At 49.7% G+C, this 17,242-nt stretch overlaps 6 protein-coding genes across 6 annotated transcripts; 3 read left to right on the top strand and 3 right to left on the bottom strand.

The window, feature by feature from the left end:
- Positions 1 to 203: 203 nt before the first annotated feature.
- Positions 204 to 1,420, bottom strand: N7443_001112 (uncharacterized protein; the record flags this gene model as incomplete). The annotated part of the gene is made up of 2 exons (XM_056881168.1): positions 204 to 1,177; positions 1,243 to 1,420. The coding sequence occupies 2 exons, from the start codon at positions 1,418 to 1,420 to the stop codon at positions 204 to 206; spliced, it is 1,152 nt and encodes a 383-aa protein (XP_056746406.1).
- A 2,973-nt stretch (positions 1,421 to 4,393) lies between these two features.
- N7443_001111 (uncharacterized protein) lies at positions 4,394 to 6,295 on the top strand (the record flags this gene model as incomplete). The annotated part of the gene is made up of 4 exons (XM_056881167.1): positions 4,394 to 4,730; positions 4,793 to 5,131; positions 5,191 to 6,162; positions 6,222 to 6,295. 4 exons carry the CDS (start codon positions 4,394 to 4,396, stop codon positions 6,293 to 6,295), a joined length of 1,722 nt encoding a protein of 573 aa, XP_056746405.1.
- Positions 6,296 to 7,002: 707 nt separating this feature from the next.
- N7443_001110 (dynamin-related GTPase MGM1) lies at positions 7,003 to 9,860 on the bottom strand (the record flags this gene model as incomplete). The annotated part of the gene is made up of 3 exons (XM_056881166.1): positions 7,003 to 7,439; positions 7,497 to 9,512; positions 9,566 to 9,860. The coding sequence occupies 3 exons, from the start codon at positions 9,858 to 9,860 to the stop codon at positions 7,003 to 7,005; spliced, it is 2,748 nt and encodes a 915-aa protein (XP_056746404.1).
- Positions 9,861 to 10,320: 460 nt separating this feature from the next.
- N7443_001109 (glutamine amidotransferase subunit DUG3) lies at positions 10,321 to 11,620 on the top strand (the record flags this gene model as incomplete). The annotated part of the gene is made up of 4 exons (XM_056881165.1): positions 10,321 to 10,335; positions 10,393 to 10,488; positions 10,563 to 11,295; positions 11,349 to 11,620. Coding segments are annotated over 4 exons (1,116 nt in total), but the record flags the coding sequence as incomplete, so codon positions are not given.
- A 2,655-nt stretch (positions 11,621 to 14,275) lies between these two features.
- N7443_001108 (uncharacterized protein) lies at positions 14,276 to 15,825 on the top strand (the record flags this gene model as incomplete). The annotated part of the gene is made up of 2 exons (XM_056881164.1): positions 14,276 to 14,375; positions 14,435 to 15,825. The coding sequence occupies 2 exons, from the start codon at positions 14,276 to 14,278 to the stop codon at positions 15,823 to 15,825; spliced, it is 1,491 nt and encodes a 496-aa protein (XP_056746402.1).
- Positions 15,826 to 16,058: 233 nt separating this feature from the next.
- N7443_001107 (PIG-Y family protein) lies at positions 16,059 to 17,174 on the bottom strand (the record flags this gene model as incomplete). Its single annotated transcript, XM_056881163.1, has 1 exon — positions 16,059 to 17,174. The coding sequence occupies one exon, from the start codon at positions 17,172 to 17,174 to the stop codon at positions 16,059 to 16,061; it is 1,116 nt and encodes a 371-aa protein (XP_056746401.1).
- Positions 17,175 to 17,242: the final 68 nt, after the last annotated feature.

The following is a 17,242-nucleotide window of genomic DNA, read 5'->3' as shown; positions in this document are numbered from 1 at the left end:
TCATACTGAGTCAGGTCCGCAAGTGCCCCTACATTGTGTAGCAAAAGCAAGGGTTCATTCCCCTTATCCCTCCCCGAGGTAGTGTGAAGGTCATGTCTGGGAGCAACGCATCCAAGTTTTGGCTCTACTAAACATACCGGATCCTTCAACCAACTTCTCAATCAGATGAAACCATGTTGTTCATGTGAAGCAAGGGCACGGTATTACAGCAACCATTCCGAAAAGTCAAAAGCCGATTCATAGCTGGCAGTATTTGCAGCCGCATCCTTCAAAGCATCCCAGTTGACACCACCAATACCAATCTCATAATCCCAATCTGAATGAGGATCCTCATTGGGTAGAACCTGCCAATAGAACCAAGGAATACCAGCTGCACTGATACTATCAGCCCATGACTTGATATTGTTATCACGAGTCCCCGAAGAAAGTGGATCGGAGATGCTGCAGCGATTGTTCTCAGAGTCGAAATAGCAAGCACCCCATTCCTCCATGATAAGCTTCTGGCCACTTTTCTGTGCCTTGGAAACGTATGGTGTCAATGCATCAGTAGCGAAGTCACCAGTTCCGTAGGCGTGGATGGCTAGGACATCCAAGGCCTTGCAAGAAAAGTAGGAGTCTAACAGTGAAGTAGCCAGATAGGCACCGCCGCCGGTCGTTACGAGAATGCCAGTACTTCCGTTCAGATTATTTTTGATCGCTTCGGCCATTGAACACTGCCAAGTTGCCAAAGCAGTGGGGTTTCCCTGAAGTTCTTCATCAGCCTTCAAAGGTATCGCGGAGGTGATATATTTGCCATGAAAATGGACACTCACGTTGTCGTGCATTGCCTCATTCTGAGCCTCGAAACCAAAAATATATTCCGAACTCTCCGCCCATGTCTTCCCATTATGAGGATTCACATGAGCCATAACATGAGCAATTCGGTTTTTAAAGTACTGCATCGCGTCGCCGTTGGTATAGAAGTCGCCAGTACCATACCACTTTCCGTAGAAATCGGCGTCGGAGGACAGTGCATTGTAACTGTGAATCGAAACAAGCAACTTTATTCCATGCTTATGGGCATTGTACATCACATCATCCAGGCGATTGAGGACGGTGTCATCCCAATCACCAGGCGAGTCGGATTCCAGACCCGGGAAGGTGTTGATCTTGGTACCTTTCTGCTCATTGGACTGGCCTGAGAGACGATAGGTTCAATGTTAAAAACGGTCTTTGATCATATGGCTGGGAAATATGAGCTACCATCGAGCCAAACTCGGAGTGCTTTAACGCCTGCGCTTTCTAGGCCATTAAATAGTGTATCTTGTTGCTCCGATGTCAAGCCAGCAGCGAAGTAGAGATTTGACCCAGCGAAGGACTGAGCTCCGAGCACAGAATGGGCGATTGCCAAGGAGGCAAAGAGAGGTTTAAAGAGTCTCATTACAGTGGACCTTGTAGTTATGGGAGAGTGTAAGTTGGTGGAGGACTAAAAGTTCAATTATGTCTGACTCTCGCAGCTTTTATTTTAATATTGCTGGTCTCAAAATCTTCGAAACGATGCCCAAAGGCTATTTCTGAGGACTTTTGATCATCCGAGACATTTCAACAACTTTCATATCCACTTTTCTCTAAGATCTGAAGACCAGTGGATTGGGTTGGCGCTCTATTTCTCTTTGAAGTAGTTGGCATTCCGGCGACCCCGAGCAGGGGAAGGCTATTGATTGAACGTTTAGCATAAAAAAAGGTCTTCCGCGGGCTATCGCTCCTATCACTCGCAAGCTTGGACTTTGATCGACCAAAATGATCCTTTTGGTGAAACATTTAAAACAACTTCAGTTTCAGGTCCTTCCTAATCGAGAAAATGGTCTATTCGCATGCAATAACACATGTTGAGCAATCTAGTAAGCACTAATAGACTGATCACCTGCAACTTTGAACAACTCATAATCAATATTGCAAATTAGGAACATGTTCATTATTCTTAATAATCCAAGGAAGATTCGACATAGTAAACCGGAAAAACGGATTCTTGAGATCCGTGATATCAGCCTCTCCTAGTTCAGGACCCCTGAGCTCCTGTGCTTCTTGCGAAGGGCCACTCTCTGCGGCAAGGCAGTCTCAACGTATATTTTCTCACATATACCAGAACTTACAAAGCATTATAACGATTGCTCCAGGGGCAAAACAAACCAAGCAAGCGACCGCACCGAAACACACCGCAGAACATCTTAGTTATACAGACTTGAGCTCCTACCATATTGCCTACAGAGTAAGCAATTATGGTCGTTGCGGCGACGTCGGAGGGGCCTAGAAGCTGTAAGTCGTTAGATATGAAGAAATGATAGAAAATTGTATCACCGATGTACCCATCCATATTCCAATCAAGAAAGCCTCCCAGAGAGAAAACGAGGGTCATGAAAAACGTGTTCACTTCACCACTTATTTTGCGGCGCGTTTAGCAGCAAAGACATAACGAGAAGTGCAACAAGTGACAGGATGCAACTCGCTAGCATCACCCACATTCGTTCTTTACCTTAAAGCAGATGGTTATTGCGGGATATGGAATGCTCTTGATCCTTCTATATGCCTGGGCAATCAACGTTATTTGCCCGTCGCTTGTCCCCAACTTGAGATTGTATAGCTTCATAAAATGCGTCATAAAGAATATGTGTTCCTCACTATACTAGACTAAGTGTCATTTAGTTCAGACAAACAACATCGAATACAACATGCTTATTCTGGGTTGCCTTAGTCTGATGTTCGAGGACTTAAAAGTGATATCTAGGATGGTTTGCTCATACGAATGAAGATAACTCGTTCCTATAGCAATTCACTACAGTCGGGGATTTTTATCTATCGGGAACATGTGAAGAGATGTATAAATTGGCGGGCAAAGTTGAGGGTCGCTCAGAACAGAGATGCTCTCGTAATGGCACAAACATCCGATCTTCTCGAAAGGAAAAAAAAGTGGCTTAAACAGAGCTATAGGGAGATAGTCAAAAAAAAGGTCAAGAAGGAACCGAAAACACACACACACACACACACGTATTTAAAAGAAGCAGCATTGAAGAATGGGTGAAGAGCATCAGTGAGCGCCTAACAATGTGGTTCCAGCAAGCTCAAAGCTATTCAAAATGCACCATGTTAGAATTCAAGCATGTTCAGTGCTACCATCCCTTTGCCGGGTTCTACTGACTTACGCCCCAGCTGAGAAAAAGGATTCCAGAAGACGTACAGACTGTGCTCAGTGCAGCCCGGGTATTGTTTGATGATGATTTCAGCCAGAGAAGCGCACCTGTACGAGCACGTCAATATCCTTGGACGTCGATTTTACTAGGGTTAGGGGGTCAGTACGGAGTATGAATTCGATTTCTTTATTGCTCCATAGCACATTCTTTACGGCGGCAATCTTTACTAGTCATCCTTTGGCATGCTGTAAAGCCCTATCGCGAAAGATAGCGGTATTCCGAACACCGATCAAGCTACAATAGCGAGAGTTTAAGCACGACTACGTCATTATCGTTCCGACTAGCTAAGACCACCGACTCTCGCCGAAGGCTTAACCCTAGCCCGTGGAAGACTGAGGCGCCAGGAAGGAATCGGACTGGCCTTGCTTGGAGTGGATCAGATTTCCCCCCCCCAGATTATACGGAGAGGGAAAGTCCAGGCCACAATAGAGCCGAAAGGTAAAGCGAAGTTGGACTTCTCTGTTGAATGTGTCGTGCATGACGGGTAAATTCGGAAAATGCAGGGAGAAGTCGGGATGATATGAAAAGGAAGTTTGAAGAGTGACTAGTTGAATAGACGCTGGAAGGGATGCGCTAGAATGCTTTTTGTATTGATCTACGTACTATAGCTTTATGCGCGCATACAAAGGTCGGTAGAATTGGAGTCGGGACGGTTCCCCGTTTAGAATCTACTCCTCAGCGGTTAATTTCTCCTCACCGGGGTGGCTTTATGGGTCCTATGGAGCTCCCCTCACGTCTCCAATTTTCCCTTTTTTTTTTTTTTTTTTTTTTTGGTGCTTTTTCGCTAGCCTCTGTGCCGCTTAGAATAAAAAAAAATTGGGGCCCTGTGAGCTCGTCGTCGGCGATAATGACCGGAGTCATTGCGAAAATATGTCAATTGATTCTATCCGATCATAGCAATCGGTATAGCGTAAGAAGAATATCAAAACAGATAAATAATGACAGATTAGAAAAGGTATAGGATACTTATGCCGTCATAGAGAACAGTATAGGAAAGTAAGTACCGGGGACTTGGAAAGTGTCCGGGAGCCGGCGACACACCGATTCGCCCAAAACAGCTTCCCCGAAGGTGCTTACACGGGACTCCCTTATCACAGATTTTTATGATCGGCTCGGCTTCTCCCTTCTTTCCTTCACACCACCTTTCATCTGGTTCTTTCTCCATTATGGCTGGCAGTACGCTAGCAATGCGTTCGATGATGCAGCTGTCCTCGGTGTCACGCCGTACTGTCTCCACGGCGTCCCAGGCTCTCCGCTCGAAACCTTTCCAGCCTAGTCTCAGCATCTCGCGCGTCGCTCGTCGTGGCTACGCCGATGCCGCTCCCACCCCTTCGCCTGCCCCCAAGCCCAAAAAGCGTTTCCGATTCCTGCGCTGGTCCTGGCGGTTGACCTGGCTCTCCAGTCTCGGTGTGACCGGTGCCTTGGCCTATAGCATCTACTCTCTGCGTCACCCCGTCGAGCAGCTCGAAGCCGACCCTTCTAAGAAGACTCTTGTCATTCTCGGTATGACGCCATCGCGATCGTTATTCCCATAGTAAGCATTGCTAATGCGGTCCCCACTATAGGAACCGGCTGGGGCGCTGTCTCTCTGCTGAAGAAGCTCGATACCGAGAACTACAATGTCGTCGTCGTCTCCCCCCGTAACTACTTCCTGTTCACTCCCCTGCTGCCGTCATGCACTACCGGTTTGATCGAGCACCGCTCGATCATGGAGCCTATCCGTAACATCCTGCGCCAGAAAAAGGCCACCGTCAAGTTCTACGAAGCCGAAGCCACCAAGATCGACTACGAGAAGCGCGTTGTTTACATTAGCGATGACTCTGAGATCAAGGGTGACGTTGCTCACACTGAGGTTCCTTTCGATATGCTCGTTATCGGCGTTGGTGCCGAGAACGCGACTTTTGGTAAGTGCTCCCTCACGCGCGACAATGAGGTTGAGATGGACAAAACTGACCTGTTCCAGGTATTCCGGGTGTCCGCGAGAACTCGTGCTTCCTGAAGGAGGTTAACGATGCTCAGAACATTCGTAAGCGCATTATGGATTGTGTCGAAACTGCTATGTTCAAGGACCAGACCGATGATGAGGTTAAGCGCCTGCTGCACATGGTTGTGGTTGGTGGTGGCCCCACTGGTGTCGAGTTTGCCGGTGAAATCCAGGATTTCTTCAATGAGGACCTTAAGAAGTGGATTCCTGAGATTAAGGACAACTTCCACGTTACCCTTGTCGAGGCTCTGCCCAACGTTCTGCCCATGTTCTCTAAACAACTGATTGACTACACCGAATCAACCTTCAAGGAGGAGGAGATCACCATCCGCACCAAGACCATGGTCAAGAACGTCACCGAGAAGTTCATCCAGGCCGAGGTCACCAACCCCGACGGAACCAAGACCCTTGAGACTATCCCCTACGGTCTGCTCGTCTGGGCCACCGGTAACGCTGTGCGTCCCGTTGTACGCGATCTGATGAGCCAGATTCCCGCTCAGAAGGACTCCCGCCGTGGTCTTGCCGTCAACGAGTACCTGGTTGTCAACGGTGCCGAGAACATCTGGGCCGTCGGCGACTGCGCTATCACCAACTACGCCCCTACCGCCCAGGTTGCCGGCCAGGAGGGTGCCTTCCTGGCCCGCCTGTTCAACACCATGGCTAAGACTGACACCATCGAGAAAGAGCTTCAGACCCTCTCTGAGCAGCAGGCTCACGCCAAGTCCAACGACGAGCGCAACGCTGTCCTCGAGGAGATCCGTGAGCGTCAGAAGCAGCTTCGGAGAACCAAGCAAATTGGTCCCTTCCAGTACTCTCACCAGGGTTCCCTTGCCTACATTGGCAAGGAGCGTGCCGTCGCCGATATCAGCTGGCTGAGCGGCAACATCGCCAGTGGTGGTACCCTGACCTATCTTTTCTGGCGCAGTGCCTACCTGAGCATGTGCTTCAGCTGTAAGTTGACCTTGCGTGCCTTGAAGCCTTGTTTATACATTGATACTAACCTTTACTAGCTCGCAACCGTGTTCTGGTCGCCGTTGACTGGATCAAGGCCCGCCTGTTCGGCCGTGACGTCTCTCGGGAGTAAAAACATTACCTGTCAATGTCATTATCCCAAGTGACTGTACTATACAGCCGTTTCTATTTCCTTTTATCATTTTCCCAACACGACAAATGTGTCATTGGACACTTGTAACGCCACGCCACCTTCATACCTGCCATTGGGCTTTTCTTGCTCTCGTGAAAAAAAACATATTCAATATCCATTCTCGATGACCCGCCGTTACTGATAGCGGGCTCATCCATCTCCTTATAACATGATGTACACTTTAGGCCGTGACCGTTCTGACAGAATTCTCGTACTGAGATTTGGAGAGGAAAAGCATTAATTCGCTTCTTTTTTATTCATTTCAGCTTTTGCTTGGGTTGTACGCTACGGGAATAGATAGACTGGGTTTGGGGTCGTTGTCTAGAGCCTACCTTCACAATGAATTTCGTTTCTAACTGCATTCTGCCTTCTACGTAACCCGTTTAAGACTAAACCACAAATAACTCTCGAGGGAGGGAATTCTTAGTTATACATATCCGGTCAAATTTGAGTCTCTATACAAGGACTGGGTCGTTTGAGACATGGCCATTCCAACGAGAGAGGAGTAGACCCAAACAAGGATGAAATTATGGAAACGGGGCTGAAAGGTATCAAAAATTACAAGCCGGGAATAGGCAGAGGTATCGAACGAACAATGGCAGGGGAAGGAGGCAAGCAAAATCAAACAGTAAATGGAAGATTTTAGCTTAGAAAATGGACCAGCGGCCACGGGTCTCCTTGGCAGCCTGCTGACGATCGGTCTTTCGCTGCGAGCTGCGGCCGTCTAGCTGTCGGATGCCCTCGATCTTCTGCAGTGCCAGCTCCAGTAGTTCCTTTTTGCGGATGATGTCGAGGTGACGACGGACGCGAGGATCTTCGCGCGCGAAGCGCTCAACCTCGGCATCGGAGAGGTGTCGGCCAAGTCTAGAATCCAACTCGCGGGGGAAGTTGTAGTAAAACTCAGAAAGGAGTTCCACATTCAGGAACAGCACGGCCGTTGAGGTGAGCTTGTCTGCTACTACATCGAGGAAGACCTCTGGGCAGTAGTATTTGTTCTTTTGGGTGGCGCACTGCTTGGATCGGACGGCCATGAGTCGTAGCTTGATGATATCGGCTCGGTCACGGAGGAAAATTCCCTCTCGGCCTGTAAAGCAAATCAGTTTGGATGTAAAAGAAGTAGGGTCGGCGGATCAAAGCTTACCACGTTCCAAAAGAGCAGCACTGAATCCACCTGCGCCACTGGAGCTGTTGCCCTCGATTAAGACATCGCCCTTCCTGACTTTGTCGATGAAAGCCATCACGTCTTTGAGCTTGCGTTTCCCAATTGTGTCCTCAACGTGCTTGGTGGCTGACTCGCATGCTCGGAGTTCCTCCTTCAATACCTTGCCCACATTATCCCTTCCTTTTGACCATTCTGAATCCTCAACTTCGATTTCGAACTTGTATGGCTTGATGCAGTTTTCCACCTGATCACTAGTGCTGAAGAACCGGTCATTGAGAATTCCGGTACAAGCATCAATGATCTGCTTGTGTGCTCCAGGGTGGGCAGCGAATGTAGAGTTCGCCAGGAGGGAGTCCACATGGTTCTGAAGAGCATTCGCAACCACGGTGGTAGCAAGTCGGCCAATGCCGAGTTTGGTCAGCATGGAAGAGGAAGCATCGAGTTTCCGATGCCAGTATAAAGACTCTGGATCGGCCTTGGGCAATTCTCTAAGGGGGTCCAGCTCCAACATCGGTGGGTTCAAGTCCTCGACGGGCTTATTCCAGTAGCGCTGTGCCAAGATATCCATGACTCGCTGATCCAGCTCAGCCTTGAGCAATTCTCGAACCTGAGGCCGACCGAAACTCTCAGCAAATGCCTTAAAGGAATGCTTGAAGCTGTCCAAACTTTCCGCCATGTATGACTCAGCGCTGAGAGGACGATCATTATATTGCACTTTAAACTCATATGACGCCTCTTCCAGCTCCTGGCTGATGGCATCTTTGGTTCCGGACAGGCTAGCAGCCATGGTCTGTTCGAGAATGTGCATGAGTTTCTTGCGCAGAGTTGATACGCCGACGGAGGTTTCTGAGTGAGGTCCGAATTCACCAGGATGGGCAGAGAAGTACGCATTCTCATTCTTCAGAATGGCGCTGGTAATGTTGCCAGAGCCTCGAGAGAAGAGAGCTGTTGTTTGAGGAGCCCGGCTCACAACACCCACATAGCCCAACCGAAGAGGGTACTTCTTGTCGCAGAGAATGTCGTGTCCCCGCTCAGGGTCAACAAGATCCATCTTCGTGATCACACCGATAGTGCGCTCTCCTCGGGGATCCACACGACGGCTAGCTCTGAGCGCTGTCGAGTTTGCCAAATCGACATCGGCTGCTGAGATAGCCAGGATGACATTCGGGGGCTGGATGTATTTGTCGCAAAGATCAGAAATCTTCTGCTTCAGCTCCGGAGGCTGATCATGGCCAGCCACCTGAATATAGCCCGGTAGATCAATCATGGAGAGATCCGGAACGTTGGGAGAATAGATTGTCAGTTGAATAGGGTCGTCTGAAACACAGTCTGTGTCCGGGACAGCAAGGTTCAGGTCGGTCAGGGTGCGCTGGATCGAGGAGAAGTCCGTGATCTTGCCGAGACCCAAAGCCGGGAATTCACCGTATTCCGCTTGAGCGTTTGGGGTGTTGACCAGGGTCAGCTCAATCGGTCGTCGGGTGACCATGTTGGAGCCTTTGGGCAAGAACTCATGTCCAACGATGGCTTCGAGAACTGAGCTTTTGCCCGAAGACTGAGAGCCAATGACGACGATAGACGGAAGGGTCAACGAGCCGGACTGGCCGACAGTCTGGAGGATGTTTCGAATTTCGATCATTTTGCGAGTGAGAACCATCATTTGGTCGTCGTCGGCAACTTGTTTATCGTCCCGTGAATCTTCCTCGTCCGACTGCTCGTAGCCAAAAGCTGTACCAGTTGCAGCCGCGGCACCCGCTACTGCAGCTCTTCCCTCCTTGGGTTCCTTTCCACCGCCGCTGTCCTTTCGAGACTTGGAGTCCTCATCGAGTCGAAGGATCTTCTGTAGCCATTCAGGAAGCTCAACATCCCCTGTTGTGTTCTCCCATCCGCGTTGTGTTTGGTCCGCCACGTCCTGAATACTTTGGAATATGCCCGATGCAGTATTCCCCGCAGTCTCTCCGAATTGTTTGAAAACGTCTATCGCGTAGTTCCCGGCCTCTGTATATGTTCATTAGCAGCTGCGGCTTGAGGCCGAGCTCGGTATGACGTACGATTTGCTTGATATTGAATGTAAGCCAGGCCCGCGATGGTTGCACCCCCGAACATGGCGGGAATGCGGGCAAGTTTAAGCGCCAGTCGTGGCAGCATCCGTCCGAAAGAAAATTCCCTCACAGCAGGCACGTTGTGGATGCCATTTGAGCCTATCGGCCATGCGCGTCCCCTCAGAGCGGCGCCACCATCGGCGCGAAGTAGGCCTCCTGTTCTGAAGCCAGCATTATGGAAATGGCGCGCCCGGCTAGTTCGCACTAGCGGGGCAAGTCGATGGGAGAGAATCCTCCCACTCATGGCTATTGCGATATCTCATTCAAAATAGTTTGTAAAGTTGAAAGATCACGGGTGACATCAACGTGACTACGCGAGTGGCCGCTTCGTCTCCCGTAATTTGTCATGTGATCAAAATGACGTGCTGTGCAAGGGAACTGGGGAAGTGGTGTTGGGAGGAATTTTTGTTCCTGAAAGATATTCTGCCTCTTAGCGGGCTTCTGCTGTGTGTGTTTTACCCCCTGTCAGGCTCAGAGTTGTGGTTGGCTCGAAGTGGTCTAGTTGCGACTTCCGAATAGTCGGTGACTCTTCATCTGCCAATACCCAACGGCCAAGTCGACTCAAGTCACCGCCAGGAGAGAACAATCAAGGAGCTCGAACATCACGCTACAACCTGCAACATTAATATCTGGAGCACAATTACCTTGAAGCCATTCAAGTTCAGTCCTCAATCGTGTCCGATTGGATCGAATCAAGACCAAACATGTGTCGATTCTTGGTGAGCTGCTCTGCTCCACTCGTTTGGTATTATTCTGTCTGACTTTGACCACAACAGATCTACAAGGGTCTCAATGAAATTCGTCTCAGCAAACTGGTTACCGAACCCAGTCATTCCATCCTGACTCAGTCCTATGACTCCCGGTTAAGATTGGTATGTTCCTGAGTCTCAATGCCCCGCCTTCTGAGAGCTGCCATGTATAGATAGGCGCTAACATTGACTTACAGGATAATCGGCGCCCTGTCAATGGAGATGGCTTTGGGGTGGGCTTCTATACCGACCCTAAACTTGGACCAGAACCCTGCATCTTCACATCAACATTGCCCGCCTGGAACTGCGAGAACCTGGAGCGTCTGGCTTCGAAAACTTGCTCTAACCTTATCTTTGCCCATGTCCGCGCCACCACCGAGGGTGCTCTCGCGGAGAATAACTGCCACCCTTTCCAGCACCAGACTCTGATGTGGATGCACAATGGCAGTATCGGCGGCTGGAACCACATCAAGCGGGCATTGGGTAGCTCTCTCGCCGATAAGTGGTATCTTGGTGTCAAGGGTGGCACAGATAGCGAGTGGTCCTTTGCACTGTTCCTCGATTTGCTAGAGAAAGAAGGTGTAGATCCAAGTTCGGATCCGGGCCCGGAAGGATTTGAACAGGCTCTGTTGCGTCGTGTCATGATGAAGACCATTGCCAAGATCAATGAGTTCATCCGAGAGATCCCTAACAAGCACAATCTCACCGATCTTGAGACGCGAAGCCTGCTGAATTTTGCGGTTACGGATGGCCACACCGTTGTCTGCACTCGGTATGTCAGCAGCAAAACCGACGAGCCTGCGAGCTTGTACTTTTCGTCTGGCACCAAATGGAAGGAGGGGAAGACCAAGGGTCATTTTAAGATGGAACGTCATGACAAGGGTGCTGATATTGTACTTGTGGCTAGTGAGCCCATCACCTTTGAACGACGTCAGCAATCCTCCCCTTTTATCGATGATGACAAGCGCTGATTGAATTTATAGACAACTGGGTATCTGTTCCCACAAACTCAGTTGTGACCATTCACAAACAGACAGTTTTGCTTCACCCGATTCTGGATGAATTCTACAGCGAGGATCTCAACCACGACCGCTCGACCTGTTTCGCCGTATCCAAGGGCCTTGTCAGTACAGCGCCTGGTACTACTGTACCTCCACCAAACCAGGATACGTGTGCCTCTTCTGCAACCCACGCAGCAAATAAGAGCGATGTCGCGGCTCCGGGTGGGCCTCGCATTCCTCAGCATACAGCAGCGGTATAACATGGAGCTGCGAAACACTATCAGTGCAAGCTTTTTTTATGTTTTTATGTTTTATATTTTTTTTCGGGTTCGGGTTTGTGCGAGATCTTTAAATTGGAAGGATAAATGATACCTACCCTGCATTTGGAGTCATCGGGTTTGGGTTTTTGGTTGGAAGTTATTCACATGAGCATTTCAGTCCCGTTGAGGGTATTAGCATTGAGATTAGCCACCTCTACACATGCAGTCACAGATCAGCTCGGATGAAGAGCATACACTAAATTTAGAAAAGACCGCTTTGGATGTTTATTTACATGGAATTTCTCATCAATCCTATATGCCCCTATATACACAGATAATGTCCGCCGGATGAGGCTTCCTCTCTTGGTTGCCGCCGCCTTGATGAGGGCGATCAGGCTCAGGCTCACTGTGTAAATGTCAGGACGGGCTCATGCTCAGTGATCTGGTCAGTGCAGTCATCTGATCACTCGGTCACTGCTTACAGTGCAGTCAGTACTCACCAGACTCATTGTCCAGTCAGCTGTACCTCTTTCCCAGCCTATCAGCGAAGTACGCAGTAACTGAGCAGAAGCGAATAGGGAAAGCGGTGAGAAGTGACTTTAAGCCTGGCTCCCCGCCCCACCCAACTGTCCTTCAACCAATCGCACTCATTCATCGTCTCCTTACCAGGCTTCAACTAATTGTACTCATCTATCTATCCCCTTCTCAACTGTCACAGCTGATTCGGCCGCCTTGCTTTTACTAGAACTGCCATACCCTTTAGACTGGCCCCAAGCGCACCACAACCTGGGTAATCGGCATGATGTCATCATCTTCAAAGACGGTAAGTCCTTCTGTGTCTTCTAGTCTTCTAGTCTTTTCGATACTCATAATCAAGCTAGAAGCTGGATCGAAAGCTGAATATTTACGCACCACTTGAACCCACGGACAAAAAAATCTGGAGGGGGACGTTTCAGGGTGTGCAAATGATGAGAGGCTTCGGCAACTGGTCCAAAGCATCAGAAACGGTTTATTGATTCCTATGAAAGCACAGGGTGGCAAGACACCCACTGAAATCACACCGTCTCCGCGTTCTGGCGTTGAAGATTCAATCGAGACTCTCAAGAGCCTAAGCATCGAGCCCATTAGTAGAAGCTCTCAGTCGCAACTCTGGCACCGCTGTTTAGAAAGAGATGGCAACAAATGTCTTGCAACGGGGCAGTACAGTCACAGCCACGCCCATCCACGGAACGCAATAACGACCCATCTTGAAGCTGCCCATATTATTCTATTTGCACTTGGATCCTTTCAGGCCAATGACGGCGAGGTAGTGAACAGACATGCAAAGATTTGGGTCAACCTAAGGCGCTACTTTTCAATTCTTCGCAATATATCCTTTACCTCAGAACAGATCAATTCGGAAAAGAATGTCCTGATGCTAGACTCCCCACTTCACACGGAATTCGGTCAATTCAGACTCGTTTTTGAAGCAACCGGAGTTGCTCACCAATATTGAATCAAGACCTTTCCAGATACCGCCACAGGGCCAATACGAAATTTACCTAAAAATCGGCTTGTCAAGTTCAGAGTTCACAAAGGAAGTTGGGAACTTCCAGATCCTGAACTTCTCGAAATCCACGCTTGTATTGGAAACTTTCTATATATAAGTGGCCAGGCGAAGATAGTCGACAAGGTCCTGAAAGAATTTGAAGACTGTGGTGGGCTTGCCCCAAGTGGAAGCACTAATATCGAAGACCTTCTTGCAGTGAGCGGCCTCTCACTACTACCCTCGAATACCAACGAAACGCCCGATTCCCAAAAGTCTACAGAGAAGCAACATCCTCCGGAGAAACAAGATGCAGTAAGCGGCCTCTCGCTGCTACCCTCGAATGTCGACGAAAAGTCCGATTCTCAAAAGTCTACAGAGAAGCAACGTCCTACGGATAAGCAAGGACGCCTACGGGCGAAAATTTCTGACGCTGAGAATAAACCACGGGCATACTAAACTGCATAATAGGGAAAGCGGTTGGCACGGTCACATTAACAGGTTAGGCCAGGTGATGGACCGGTCCACTATTTTTAGCTTCTTAGTTCTGAACTCATCAACAGAGAGATCCAGTGTTATTGATTCGGCTGTCCTCGTTTTCCGTAATAGTCGCATGGCCTTTAGAATAAGCCATGATCAGCTTTGGCTTTCCGGGTCTCTGTTTGTTATTGGAATCAAATATCACTACACTATCATGTTAAATTCGTTCAACTTTTCAGTCACAATCTAGTGAGTGGATAAGATTGATAATATAATGATCACTGACCAGCTCAGGCCGATCAAGGCGTGCTCAATTCTACCCAGTGAGCAAAAGCGGCGAGAGAGTGAGCACTAGAACGGAAGGGCCCACCAAGAGTTGCCGGACGTTATCCGGTATATATGCTGCTCCTCAAATGTTTCCAAGAACATTGAAGCTGCAGAGTAGTACATATTCACCCTGCTAACCGGACCGGATCGACCAAACCATTTCCCTTTTTAGAGGTTTTAGAGGCTTCGTCGTGAGCCAAGCTTTCAGCTGTAAAGACTTCTATATTTCACCATTTCGCTTCTTCGCTGTATTTTACGATAAGATGGCAATTGGGGCCAAAACGGCCGGGCTTGGCGCCTTTTTCTAGGCAGCATACATGGGCCCAGCCCCTATCTTCATTACTGCTCTGACAGCAAAGGTGATCGTCGAATCTACAACGAACATGTCACAGCCAACAACCTTTCTGAGGTTCGCAAGTAAGTGACCCCTCTTTAGCCTAGATAGTCTCAGCGGATCAGCGCTGACTGGAATACAGGTCCTAATGAACGCCGCACCATCAGCCGAGAAGATGTCGGCTATTACAACGCCCTTATCATAGCAGCAGTCTACGAGATTGCAGGTGAAGACGTAGACGTTACTTCAACTCAGTCTTTCATTTCTCCCTTGAAGTACTGCATCCAGGAGCACCCATTCCTGAGTGTGATCGTCAAGGACAAACATACAGAAAACCCCGCTTTCGAAGGAGCTTCAAGCATGAACCTCGAAGACCATATCTTGATAGTCCATGACGAGACCAGTGACGAGATAACTGCTTTTCAAAACATCCTCCCGCCGATCCTTGACCGGCCTTGGACCGCTGATGTGCCCCCATGGCGAATTGTTGTCCTTCCTCTAGCTTCGCATGACTCCAAAGTGAAGCGTTGCTTTATAGTCTTTTCGTTCTCCCATACCCTCGGAGATGGCATGGTTGGATTGACATTCCATCGTACTTTCTTAAACGCATGGCAGAAGAACACCATCGCAGATGAGAAAGAGTCCTTCTTAGTGACACCACCAGCGCAAGTGCTCACGGCGCCCTTCGACACGCCTGAAAAACTCCCCATATCCTGGAAGTTCCTCCTGGCACCCCTGCTAGCAGTGTATCTACCAGATTTCCTGAACAACCTCTTCGGTCTCCGCCCAGCCGTCAGCCCAGTCGATGATGGCACATGGACAGGCGCGCCCATTTTCGTCAACCCGAACACAACAACCAGACTCAGAATCCTCGAGATTGAAGCCCCGCTAGTCAAGAACGCTCTACAAGCAGCAAGATCCCACGATGCCAAGCTCACCGCAACTATGCACCTACTAATCGCCCGGGCCTTGAGCCAGGCTTTTACCGACCCCAAGATCACCAATTTCGTCTCCGGGACGGCGGTCGATATGCGCTCATCCGTCGGAATCCCAGCTTACACGTGGGGCCTCTACGTAAATGGTCATTACGAGGCCCATTCACGTATACATGAGATCGGGCCCGAATTCTCAGATGAAATGTGGGCTTCTGCAAGCTCCATTACGAAGAGATTAGCCGAATGCCATGTGAGACTACATGATCAAGCCATCGGTCTTTTGAGATACGTTCCCAGCATAAGAAAATGGATACAAGGGAAAGTTGGGCATGCAAGAGATTGCTCGTTTGAATTCAGCAATCTGCTTGCCTTTGATGGTGGTCGGAATCCGGATTGCAATATTAGCAAGATGGTTTTTTCGAGGCCTGCTAATCCCATTAGCGCGCCTATGGACTTTAACGTTATTAGTTGTAAGGGGAGTAGCTTGATCTGTACGATTAGTTGGCAAGCTGGAGCTTGGGGTGTGCCTGTCGAGGAGGAGAGGGTGTTGGTTGATGGCATATGCTCATCGCTTCGACAAGGGTTCGAGGCCTTCTGACGGTGGCTCTGAGTAATAGAGCGATGCCACGTACATAGGACGCGGATGTTCTAGCAGGATATGTATGCTATTGGTAGAGCGGTCTCTCTTTACATTCTAATTTTTAATTGCCCCAGGTTGAGTTGGCATCTAAGGGTCAGGATTCATAGGAATGACTACCTAGATATAATAACATTGAAAGCGCCCATTTGGGAAATAAATTAACATAATGTACATTGAAAGAGCAACGAGGCTCAACTATCATCGCCCGATATATTAGCATGTTTGAAGTACTTCATCCCCACCCAAGCAACAACCACCCAAACCCAGGCCATAACAGCCGTGAGAATAATCAGCGCCGGATAATACCCCACGATAGGAAGTGTAGGATCATCCTCCAGTTCCGGCGGCGCATATGGCGTCTCGCCGACATCCCAAGCCCAGCTCCAAACCTCGAAGCAGCTGCCAATGCCGACAACGAAGACAAGCCAGGTGACCATTAGAATGATCCATCCCCACCACTCGGTCTCGGAGTAATCCCATGTTATTTCTGCGTTGCTTTTTATCTCGACGGGGTGTGTAGCGAGCGGGGAGGATTTGCGGTGGATGGATCTGTAGGCTGCGTCGGAGGTAAGAGGGTAGTAGGGGTCCGAGCTGGAGGAGGGGGTCGAGATGTGGAGGGCTGTGGTGGGTGCATTTTTCGCGGCGTTGGTGCCGGTGGCGGAGGTGGTTGTGCTGTTGATGCGTGGGAAGGAGACGAGTTCTTCGTCGTCGGTGCCCGTCTCGTCACCGAGGAGGTTTTGTTGCACGAGGCCTTGCCGCCGGCGCGTAAGCGAGGGGCGGAGGATCTTTTGCGCTGTACTTGCGCGGAACCAGCTAGGTTGTGTCTGGGTTGGGGTATCTTCGGCATCGTCGTCGAAGCCTCCGCGGGTCGTGAACTCGTCTGGGAGCGATGTTTGGTCTTTTGGAGAACGTGGCGCGTCGCCCTGGTATCGAGGGACGGAGTCGGCTGATTTGCTCCCTGATCGTTTCTCACGCGATTCAAGCCGAGTGCCTAGGAGCGCGGTCTTCCGTAATGAGCCGCGTCGCCGTCGTGTTCGGCGCTGCTGTTGTAGAACTGCTGACATTGCCCTACCGCTGACTGGGGCATCTTTAGGGGCCTGTGGTCTGTTGGACCCGATGTCCTCGCTGTCCCCGTCCTGTTCCATGGCCTCAGATTGTGTAGCTTGGCTCAGACGAAGGAAGGAGAGTCTTGAGAGTAAAGAGCCGGAGAGGCTTCGTTTGTGGCCGCTGCTTGCGCTGCCGGATCGCGTGCGATTGGAGGGTCTGTCGACTGCGAATTCCGCATTGTTACTTTGGCCATCGTCCATTGGCGCGAGTAAACACCAAGAGCTGGGACATCAGCTCGGCATTCAGTTCCCCAGCATGGGAATTCCGG

The sequence above is a fragment of the Penicillium atrosanguineum genome (genome assembly GCF_028827265.1).
Source record: "Penicillium atrosanguineum strain IBT 20685 chromosome Unknown utg000001l_segment0_segment0, whole genome shotgun sequence".
Taxonomy (NCBI): domain Eukaryota; kingdom Fungi; phylum Ascomycota; class Eurotiomycetes; order Eurotiales; family Aspergillaceae; genus Penicillium; species Penicillium atrosanguineum.
This window is presented reverse-complemented; position numbering and strand designations above follow the sequence as displayed.